This window comes from Benincasa hispida, chromosome 3 (assembly GCF_009727055.1).
Source record: "Benincasa hispida cultivar B227 chromosome 3, ASM972705v1, whole genome shotgun sequence".
NCBI lineage: Eukaryota > Viridiplantae > Streptophyta > Magnoliopsida > Cucurbitales > Cucurbitaceae > Benincasa > Benincasa hispida.
In genome coordinates, this window is record NC_052351.1 from 3,250,803 (window position 1) to 3,262,929 (window position 12,127).

General features: G+C 33.1%; 1 protein-coding gene across 2 annotated transcripts; it reads left to right on the forward strand.

Annotated features, from left to right (window-relative positions):
- Positions 1 to 7,509: 7,509 nt before the first annotated feature.
- LOC120074658 (F-box protein SKIP19-like) lies at positions 7,510 to 11,479 on the forward strand. 2 transcript variants are annotated; one of them, XR_005481034.1, is made up of 3 exons: positions 7,510 to 8,033; positions 8,985 to 9,732; positions 10,897 to 11,479. XR_005481034.1 is itself a non-coding variant. In XM_039027856.1 (2 exons), the coding sequence occupies exons 1-2, from the start codon at positions 7,702 to 7,704 to the stop codon at positions 9,586 to 9,588; spliced, it is 936 nt and encodes a 311-aa protein (XP_038883784.1). In that variant the 5' UTR covers positions 7,510 to 7,701; the 3' UTR covers positions 9,589 to 10,129. The 2 variants fall into 2 exon arrangements, 1 of the variants encoding a protein (XP_038883784.1); XM_039027856.1 differs by lacking the exon at positions 10,897 to 11,479 and having other exon boundaries at positions 8,985 to 10,129.
- The last annotated feature ends 648 nt before the right edge of the window (positions 11,480 to 12,127 follow it).

Sequence of the window (12,127 nt, forward strand, 5' to 3'; positions counted from 1 at the left end):
AATTTCTTTGCATGTTCATCTACTATATAAAGAAGATTGGAGTAGTTGGAGAAAGGTTAATGCAGAATTTTGAGAGAAAAATTTTTGTGGAGAAGAAACTATCTTCTTTAATCGGTTGCTGCGGGTTCTTCTTAGTTGTTCACTTCTTCAAGCTGTTTTTAAGTCTCACAACTCTGCCTAAAGCTCCAAAAGCATAGTAGGGAAGGCTTTGAGGTGGTTCACAGTGATATCAAGTGAAGACAACAGTTGTACAAACGTTTTCTTGGACAGTTCATCAAAGGTATGTTCTGAAAACTCACTTTTTAGAAGAGCATGCTTTAGTTTTTGCCAAAATTAGTGAATTTCAATGCTTATGGATCTTTGATACTTCCAGTTCATATTATTTAACTCTTTCATGTCTATCATATAGACGATGTACTCGATCTTTAGAAAACAAAAGCCTATCGTATAGACTTTGCTACTCGATCGCGTAGCAACGATCAGCTGAATGACTATCGTATAGTCAACTCTACGCGATCGTTTAGTCTCTGCCAACACTATTGCTTAGTAAAACTCTTTTACTTGATAGCTTGTCACCGTGAGTTCTTTCCAAATGAAGCTACTAAAATTAGGAAAACAATTTTCCTTTTATCTTACGATTACCATAAAACTTCCAATAACCTCCCACTCAATCGGTTATTAGAGAAAAATAACTAGTTATCATATAATTAATATATTATAAATAAATATGCAACCAACTTATCATACTATATTTATAACCTATAGTTTTAATATTTCATCATATGAAACATATAAACCATAGTTCTTTTTCTATTTCATGGTATTTAATGTAAATCATATTTACATTAATTCCTCCAAATAATGTATCTAATACATCACACCAATTATATCACATATTATTGAATTTCCTCTTGTTAATTTGAACACTTCAAACTAACCCTAAAATCTGATTCTCAACTTGAACCCATTGAGCAACCAATGGGACCTTATAGACCTATAGCTTGAAGCTCCAACGGTACGTGAATAACTGACTAAACTCTTTAATCACGAGATCCACCATCCGTTAATTGTCGGGCACTCCACTAAAGACTGACAGTTGCACTCTTCTCACTGCAGATATATTTTTGTGTCCATATAAATCAATCAACAGTGCGATAACCCTTACAAATCACTCGTAAGTACAACTGGGCTAATTTACTATTTTACCCCTGTAGTCACATCTAACTTCTTAAGCACCACTGATTCCTCTAATGAACAATAAGCCATAGTCCTACTATGACTGACTCTTCTCTTCCAAAGAGATGATGTGGTCATTATGTTCAAGACCCAAAATCAGCCCTTAAGGAAGCAATCTATCTACTTACCCTTGCTTCGGGGAAGGAGTGAAATACATCTTGTGTAACTAAGTTTCCAGCTCCCTAATCAGACAAATCTTCAAAAAGGTAGGCTTGTTGAGTTGGCAATCTAGCCACTCTCACCCATACTAATTAAATGACCACCCTCATAGGCAGAAGTTCCCAAAACATTCAGGATTAAGGTCATGTCATCTATAGTCATTTTAGTGAGATGTAAGTCTCAATTATCAACACCATTATATAAAGAGACTAATCATTTCGTGGTCCAATCTTATACAAACTTTTTATACAGGACACCCCCACTCGCATGTCTCCACATGAATGGTCAGGATCATACCATTTATAGCATGTTACAACACTTGCAACTATCTACAAAGCGGGCCGTATCCGTAGCGTCACCAAGATAGAGTATCCCTCATTTATCCTTATACTACAGACCATTTAAGTTATTACTTAAGGCATGATCCACTTATATGTCACACATACATGCTTAAGTTTACATGAATAACAACGGGTCTTAGTTTGTTGGATATGAGTAAATGTAACTAAAAGAACACTTATTTTATTTATAAACAGTGTGTACAAACTATTTACAAACTACGACACTTCGGGAGAATTAGGACACCAATTTCAATAGTGATCGCATGATGTAATTATCTCTATAAATTTTTCATCAAGCTGTCGCATTTTCAGCGCTTTTTCCTAATTGTTTTAGATAAAAGAGACAGAATAACATGTATTTCTATACGTTATCTTCAGACCAAGTATAGAAAGTGCCACTATGTATGAGCTATCCCATCCACGGGCCTCCTCGCGCCCAACTTTAGGACTTGGCCTCTTAGACTCACAATATACGCATGGGAAAAGGCTTCGGCATCCTCTCGCTCTGCTAAAAGGGATATCTTTTCATCCCACACAACTTGGCCATCATCGCAGCCATAACACATACCTTCCGAGAACACATTAAGATGCACCCCTCGAGGTGATGCTCGCAAGCCTGCCATGGAACTTTACAGATCGTGGCACCCACCCACACTTTTGCAAAGTCAGAAAACAAAATACAACCCTCTATTTTGCTTGCACTACCCTTCAGCTGACTTATTGGCCTTCTCATGTGGCAATGCTGCGAAGATGCTTCTCTTGCTCTTGATGCAACTTTTTTACTTTCTCTGAACTGCCAAATTGTTGGTCATCTCCAACGTGCCCCAACAATTGTGAATTCACCCACTTAGGCATGTGGAATGAAATAAGGGACACATTGGCTCCACACAAAGGGAGCATTCTTACGGGATAGTAACCCATTCTTGCGAGTTACTTCCCAATCACTTGGCTTTGCTAGACATGATGTCCCCTCATACAGACTCTTGATGCACAAATGCACTTGACCGGTGCATGTCTCCCTGACCCTCGGTTCCTTTGCTTGTAACCATTAACGCTATCCACCGTGACATGGTTGCTTGTCTTTCTGCTTAATGTTCAACATGACATGTTTGCTCACTTATGTTGGTGTGTTGGATATTGCACCATCCTCCTTGGTCGCATCATGGCATTTCTCTTGGATCCCTGTCTTTGTCAGATGTGTCGACACTCACATGTTGCATTTGCATTATCTGCACAAATGGATTCACAATCTACTATCTCAAAGTTAAATCGTGACACCTAGTACATTTCTCCAGCTCTCGGTCTCAGCCAACCACCGTCTCTTCCTCGTAGTTGAACGTTGCCTCGCCTCCACAGCCGGACTCGCAGCGAAGCCACTGCCGCCATTCAGCGGTCTCATCAAACTGTCGAGTCGCTCACGCCAATCACGATCGCAAGCACCTGCGACTTTTCGTCGTCGTCTAATGTCCTTCTTCGAGCACTGTTGTTTGTGGGTCTTGTTAATCTGATCAACGCCAATTGCCACCATCCATCAGTTGTTGCCCAATCATATTCACCTCGGTCCAATCGCTGATTTCTCCCGATTTTGGGTAAGATCTTGGTTTTTATTTTGGAATTTTGGGTTGTTGTTGGGTGTCCACTAGATTTTTGGATTAAACCTTACCTGCACACAATGTTTAAACTGTAGATTTGAGTTGGTGGGTAATTTACTTGCTGTCCAGCGGTGCCAGAGGTTAATTTTGACAATTTTGGCACACGGTTGATGAGTGCTAGGATTTAGAAAGTATTTTTGGAATGGTTTAAAGGCTAGAATTTGATTCTAAATGCTTGCGTATGGGTTTTGTATAGGTTTGGGCACTTTAATTGAAGTTTGGAATTGGTTTTGAATCAAACCACGAGTTGGATAAGTAAGTGTCTCGATTAGAGGGTTATCTAAATGGTGGTATGCTTTTTAATTGGGCTTTATGGTTAAAGTTACTTTTTTTTATTATTATTAAAACTTGTTTTACTCATGATTGTTGCGATTTAGGTTTTTTTTACCAAGAAGTTTTTCAAACTAGGAGGGTTGGGTCATGTCGTTTAGATTTGAGGTAAGTATCTTACTATCAGTTTGTCTTCGAGTCAAACGCCTTAACGAAGTTTTTGATGCTAAGAATGGATATGTACCATGAAAGCATGCTATTATGAATTGGAATGACTTATTACGCTTTAACATGTAAAGACTGTTGTGGGCATTTTGGGAACCTATGAGTTAGGTTTTTATGTGCATGACACGAGATCTTATAACTAAAACCTTTAAATTTCATAGCCTTTCTTTGGGTAGTCTTGATATGGACTTGATGGAAAGTTGTAAAATCTCCATAGCTCAGTTTTTGAGTGGTTTGTCTTTGACAGACTTGATGAAGTTGATCTTGGCATGGACTAGATGTGAAATCTTCATAGTTCAATTTTTCAGAGGTCTATTGCGATATAATTGATGAAGCAATAAACGTAAATGTGAAGGTGTGGTTGTCTTATATGAAAAAGTTTAGGGTCTTTTTCTGGAGCTTTCATATTGACCCAAGGTTCTATGTTAATGCCCTTAAATAGCATGTCTTTATCGTGGAATCAATTAAAATTTAAGGAGAAAAACGCTTAGAGTTATTGAAAGTTCAAGAGGTAACTCACTCTCTTTAACAAACTTGTTGCCTTATTTCACTATGCATCAATTCAAATCGTCATATTTTATATTTACTCAGATAAATTATTTATTGTTCTTTTAACTGCCAGTCACTTGTGGGAATTGTTGGGAATGACTAGTCAATTAGTCATATGTTGGAATGACTTGTCATAAAATTAGGCAAAATTTTCTAAATGTATTTTAATATTTAATTTAATTTGAAAACGGTTTTTGTATTTAATTTAGATATGAAACATTTTTTTATTTAATTTAGAAAAAAAAAACGTTTTTGTTGGATTTTAATAAAAAAAAAATGGTTGTTTTAGTCATTAAAGTGATATTTGAGTTTTGGTTTATTACTCTCTATTTTAGTGATCCTGAGCAAAGTTTTTACTTGATTCCAATTCTTTTTCAACGAGTGCATATCTGAGAAGAGTGTTGTATTAACCTAGGGGAGCAACCGGCTTCTGGCGATTTAGTGTCAAGGTCGCATCGATTTTGTTTTTATTTCCACAACATAGCAATTGAGATCCATAATTGATTTTTTTGACACTCCATTTTTAACATAATATATGTTATGAGTAATATCACCAAAAATATGAGTAAATACATAACCCTTGTATACATGAGATGATCCAATTTTGAGCAATTATCTCTAAGGTAGGATAGATTATATTTCTTATAGAAGAACATCTTGTTCACAAGATTTAGCGAAGTAAAACCGAACAAATTTATAAAAGAGAGAGTTGTTTTATGAGAGAAAAGTGTTTGTGAAAAAGGTTAGAATGTAATTTGAGGAAAAGACATATTTGTAGACTAATTTGCGGCCATTCGGATGGTATTGTCTCTACTTCAATTTGGTTCTTTATGAAAAAATATACATTTATGAAAGATGAATGTAATCTACATAAATAATTACATACCATTTATTCCAATAAAATGGACCTAAAATCTTGTTTAGTTCTAGTTTATGTGGTAGTCAGAAGAATCTTTTATTTCGTTCCATGTTCAGCCCATTGTATCTTGAGCTTCTAGTTTCAATTGATTATCTCCTTATCATTGTTTTTTTTTTTTTATAAACTATAAAGATTAAATAATCGAAGTTAACAATTACTTTTGAAGAGTTTTTTCATGAATTATTATTCCAAATTTTGAAGTATAAGGTCCAAATTGTTACAGATTTCAAAGTATAGGAACTAAAATGTTATCGACTAAAGTTCAATAATTAAATTGTTACTTCTATGAAAGTTTAAGGGACTAAAAGTATGCTTTTAACGTATTTCGTTCTTATGATTTCAAATTTTCTTGTTTTTTGATAACTGGATATGGTTTATATCCTATATCCAATATCAGATCAAACACAGTCACTTAACATGAGTACACTATGGGATGATATTTAGCATATGCGTTTCTGTTTTTTTTGAAAATTTTCCACTGGACTAGTGCCTCATATATGTTTGAACTATTTTCATATTATAAGATTTCTCTAATGGGGTATGTATTGCATTTTGGGAAAATATTAGAAGACAGTACTTTTGTAATTACGGTTGACCGTGGTTTGACAAATTAATATTGAGCTTGATATACTAGCTCACTTATGTGAGTGGTATAATGCTTTGAGTGAATACTCTTGTAATTTAGGTTGAAGAGAGATTTTTGTGTGATTGTAATTTTTTTTTTTCAATTTTCTTGTTTCCTTTTAATTTCTTTATTATTTTTCTACTTATTCCTTCCACATGTCTATTTATCGATATTGTTTTTCTTGGAGATGTCTTATCTTGATGTATCTTTCGACATAAACTCACTTTTTGGCAAATCAAATCAACTAAAAAGACTCTGGATTATAGATTGCTATGACATCTAAGACAAGGGATTGACTAAAAAAATGTGTTAGATGTTTGATTGGAGCCAACATGAAAAAGATGGTAATTTAAAAAGCAAAAAGGCATTCGTCCTTTTTTTTTAACTAGATTTAATTTATACTTTATCCATAACATTTCAAAAGAAAATGTTTGGCTTATAAAACTTTGAAAATACTTCTTTATATCCATGTGCTTGAAGTCGGTTTAATTTTATTCATTTCAAATGTTTAATTTTAGTTTAGGGAGATTTATTCCAAATAATTAGTTTTATAAAATTATTTTAAATGACAAAACTGTTGATCAGTGATGTCTATCAAGGTTTATTGTGGTCTATCACTAATTAAAAGTAGCATTTTGCTATATTTATAAATAAGTTAGCTTATTTTGCTATATTTAGTAACATCCCATTAATTTATTGTTTTCTTTTGTAAAAATTATTATCTTTGCAGTTCCACTATAGATTTTGAAAACATATTAATATAATGTATTTTTTTTCATAAGATAGTTATTATTTAGGATAATTTTCACAAATAGAAAAAATGTCAAACTATTTACAGAAATAGCAAAAAACATGACACTTAGGGGGACGTTTGGGGCAAAAAGTTGGTTATTATAGTTATAAGTTATTATAGTTGATTATAATAGTTTGTGTTTGGGGTGTAAATTATTTTGGTTTTGGTTATAATATTATGTGTTTAAGGTGTAAACTATTTTAGTTTGAGAATAAAATAGTTAACACTATAACAGAGAATAAAAAAATGATAAATGTAAAACAGTAAAAACGGTAGTAAATAGTAAATACTTTAGCAAATAGAGGTAGCTAATCGAAGAATACAAAATTGTATTTAATGTAACAAGAGGTGGTTATTATAGTTGTATGATAGTTCTTGCCCCAAACACACCTGATAGACATAAGTATCTATCACATAGTATGAATTATAGACTTTTATTGGTTTTATAAACATCGATAGACTTCTATCCATATTTATCAAAGAATATTAAATTTTATTATTTTGTGTAAATAGTTTCTTTTCTTTTTTAAAATCCCTCTATTATTTATCTAATTTTGATAAAATTAACTTTTGAGATACCAAATTTTATTCAAAAAATACGGAATCCTTAATAATACAGTGTTTTAACCCACTTTAAAAAAAGAAAAGAAGAAAAAAGTCTAGGAAGTAAGTAGTTTAAGAAAATTGTAATTTAACCTATAATAAAAAGGTAACTACGTTTGCACAGTAGCTTTGCAAATCCTACGCTGCCCATAACAAAGTTACTTGATGCGATTACGAACTGTTAATGCGAGAAGAACCTTTCCCATTTCCTCGACCAAACCCTAGTTCTTACTCATGATGATCATCCCAATCTCCATCTCCATCTTAAAATTCCTCTGAATTTTCCCTAAAAATCACTATCGTTTTCAATTATTTCTTTTCCCATAGCCATGGAATCGAACTCGAACCCTAATTCGGTGGAAGAGGAATCGAGGAACTGGCTTGAACTGCCTGCAGATGTCATGTCGATGATTCTGCACAAGTTAGGTCCCGTTGATATCCTCACTAACGCTCAAGACGTTTGCTCTTCGTGGCGTAAGATCTGCGAGGATCCTCTAATGTGGCGCGTCATCGATATGCGGTATTCCGGTGATTGGTGGGACATGGATTACGATTTGGAGGAGCTGTGCAGGCAGGCTGTTGGACGGAGTTGTGGTCAATTGGTTGACATTAACATTGAGCATTTTGGTACCGATGATTTGCTCCACTATATCACTCAGAGGTATGTTCTTGTTTAATTTTTGTTTCACTGGCTTAGATGTTTGTAAGGTTCTCTTGTTATAACTATATGATAGGGAGAAATCAACCTCAAGTCTCTACTGTAATTGAATGCCGTTGGATCCCCTGCCCATTGCGTATTGAACTTGCTGTTTAAATTTTACTTTCCAAATGTGATTCTCTCCTTGTTTTGTTCTATTTTTATAGTTTCGAATGAAAAAAAAGATATCTGCTTTTGTTCTTTGCTGTTTTATGTTCATGTAATGCATAATTCAAACGTGAATCTATGGGATGACACTTAATATTTCTGTGAACTGTAATTTTGACTTTTAGCTAAAAAAAATTGAAGTGGGCTTTTATCTAAAGCGTAGAGATCATTAGTGAAAGCGTAAAAACAAAGTAATGAGGGGGAACATTCAGGACGAAAATTAAAATTGAACCATTTATAAGGCTTTGTATAGATTAGTATATATGTTCAATTCATTTATTGCAGGAAAAATCATGTTTATGGATAGATAATCTGCCTTGCGTTACCTTATGATGTGGAGGATGACAAGTTTTTTATGTGAAGCTTAGAATCAGTTTTCTCTGAAATAGTTCTTGCTCTGCAATTTCCTGTGAAAACTATTTCATTTTTTCCATCACAATTGTCAAATATTTTATTAAAATTCTTTTTCTTATAGCATGGACATTGGAAGTAAAACCCAATGAACATGGAGCATATGCAATTCCATTCTTTTTTTTTTTTTCTTTTGGTATTCCGTTTAATGGAGAAGAAGTTTCCCACTAGTCAGAATGGAGAGGAGCCTCTTGTAAGTCATGGGTGACTGAAGATTCTTTCGGACTATTTTCTTATTGACAAAGCTTTCTCTGATTTTTGGGTGTTTATGTGATGTCTTGATTTTGAGTTTGTGTTTCCTTCACTTTGATGGTTCTATATATTAATTTGTTGCAGTTCAAATCAACTTAGTAGACTCCGCCTTGTATATTGCAATCGCATCTCAGATGAGGGATTGATTGAAGCAGTTTCAAGACTTCCATTGTTGGAGGATCTTGAGTTATCTTTCTGTTCATTTGACGTGGAAACTTTGGGAACTCTTGGTCAGAGTTGTCCTGGTCTGAAATCACTGAAATTGAACCGTCAATTTTACAGACGGGTTGAATGTGATAAAGGAGCCCTTGCTATTGCTGAAAATATGCCTAATCTACGTCACCTTCAGATATTTGGCAACAGCCTAACAAACAGTGGATTGGAAGCCATTCTTGATGGTTGTCCTGCTTTAGAATCTCTTGATTTACGCCAGTGTTTTAATTTGAATCTGGCAGGACAGTTGGGAACAAAATGTTCTGGAAAGATAAAAGATTTGCGCGTGCCTCATGATCCCACTGATGATTATGAATTTTCAACTGAAATTATTGATTATGATGATGATTATGATGACGATTATGGTTACCCTTTTGGTTTGTCTGACACCAATTTGCTGACTGATGATGATGATTACTATGAGTTCTCAGGGGGCAGCGATTTCTCTGACTATACAGATTTGTATTTTTATTGAAGGTTCAGCTTTAGAAGCATAGTGAGAAAACCAAACCGTGGCCCAATATTTACTTGCTGCCTCTCTTCCAATGGTAGTTGGTTCAAGGAGCCTACCATTCAACTGCAAGAAAAGAAGTTTGAGAGGCTCTCTTTCCATATTAAAGTAAGTACTTATGTTCTACACTTCATTTTTGGTATTTTCATTTCGTCGTGTTTATATATAGGAAGTCTAAGAAACTTATTGAAATTCAACTAACCAAGTGATGTTTTTGTAAAGTCACTAGTTCATGTGACAAATATTCAATGCTTAGTTTATTCTTGAACTAATCGATTTTATACTATATCACTTGGATTTTAAAATCTTGACATATCTTGCAATGTATAGTGGTTATGTTATAAATTCGTCTTGCTCAGATAAGAAGGATTTTCCTTTTTCTTTTCTTTTTGAAGTGTCTTTGTATGTCATCTACTTGCTCATTTAATTGATGGCACAGATGATGCTGGAGTTGGAGTTATATAATTTTAACCGATATGCAATAATACGCATTTAGTTCCTAATTTATGGAGATTCTATTGAATCTTTGCCCTTTGTTACATTTCATTTGACCCAATATTAGTTTGAAATCTTAAATTATATTCGTAATCGTAACTGAGACAGCATTGAGAAGATTTGATATGATAATTCTATACTAACGTGATTCTACTTGTTATTAAAATGAAAAATGAATTCATGAGAATTAAAATAGTTTTGGTTAATACAATTATTGATATTGAACTTTAATTAATTTTAGTTTTGGTTAATACAATTATTGATATTGAGCTTTAATTAATTTTACTTGCAAATTTTAAGGTTATAAATTGATTTATTTTTGTCATGAATCATGTGAATGGATTTCTGTTTCATTCGTTTCTTCTTTTATATATACATAATGAACACATGCAACAAAAATGGACCCATGCGTCAAACTAGTTTTGCTATAACTATAAGCACCCCTAAATTTCAAATGTACCAATATAATATAAGTAATATTTGATGCAAATCATATATAAAAAAGAACTTAATTTTATTCGTCCCTACAGGCTAATTTTTTTTCCTCCTACTTTTCTCCTTTTCCTAGTCTTTTTGTAGAAAAACAAATCTTTAATTATGTCTTTTTTTCTTTCTCAACCATGCATCAATTCAATATATGGAATATAAAATATCATGTGTTGTTTTATTATACATGTATCTCACCCTTAAGTAAAAGAAGGTACTAGTTAAATACGCAATCATCTCTGTTTGAATAGTTGCAACTTGTTGATAACAATTGTCTATTGGACTCAACAGACTTATACATTCCAAGAATCATGTCCCATCAAGAGTTGCATCCCGCCAATATTAATGGTACTTTTTAGACTCATCAGTCACCCATACTCGAAAGTAGTGTTCCACTAGAAAGGGTAAAATTGGAATTTACTTAAAAGGTAGAGGCAAAATAGGAAACAAAAAATTCTCCTATATTGCCCCCATTTATAAATATTAGGGAAAGTGGTGGTGCAGGCTTTGAAAAGGGTGTGTATATCCTCGTTCTTCATAGGCAACGGTTCCAACGGCAGAGGGTGTTGCCTCTTATCGATGGAGGTAGGAAGGTGGGAGGAAAGATAAGGTTTATCTCTCTTGCAACCCATGGATTCTCAGTGGAGCGGCGACGAAGAATGGACAGCATAAATCCATAGAGAAGAAAGAAGCAAGAGAAGGAGAAGAGTGAGGAATTTTTAGGTTTAGAGAGAAGAAGAGAAGGGAGAAGTGTGACAAAGATAGAAAAGTGAGAGGGTGACATTTGAATTATAAATTATAAAGTTTTTCCGCCTTTCCAAGCTATAAAAAAAAAAAGGGTATTTCTTGTAGTGATTCAAGATACACAACTTTACTTCTTTGAATTCTTAGTTTTGCAAAAAATAAATGTGTGTATTTAGATTTAACTTTTTCATCCATTTTCTATTAAATTAGAAAAGTGATAATAGCAATTTTGAAACCTTTCAAAAGAAGACATGATCGACAAAAGTTACGATTGTTCATAATTTTATATCATGACAATTTAAAAAAACAAAGTGCAACCTTCAAATCTTCAAATTCTTATTCAAAAGTTTATAATGGTCGACAAAGATGGTATAAAAAATATTGATTTTAGTACAATACTTGAAATTGTATTTTAAAATTAAAAACACCACTTTTTGTAGTTTGTTTTGAAATAAAGCTACAATTTAAATTTAAAGTTAGCAAAACAAAAATGCTTAGCTCAATTGCCAATAGTATGTGAGGATGAAAAAGTTTGTGGTTTAAATCAATTATAAATAGTAGTTTATTAATTAATAAGTAATATAATACAATAATTGTATAGAATTTTAAAAGTTTGGTAACTCTCATCTTATACCACTAATATTTTGAACAAGAATATGGAGAATTGAAAGTAACAGGTTTTTTTTTCATTTCATTCTACAAAATAAATTTATTTAATTATCATTGTAATTAGAAATTTTAATTATAATATAAAATCATATTAGTAGACTAATTATAT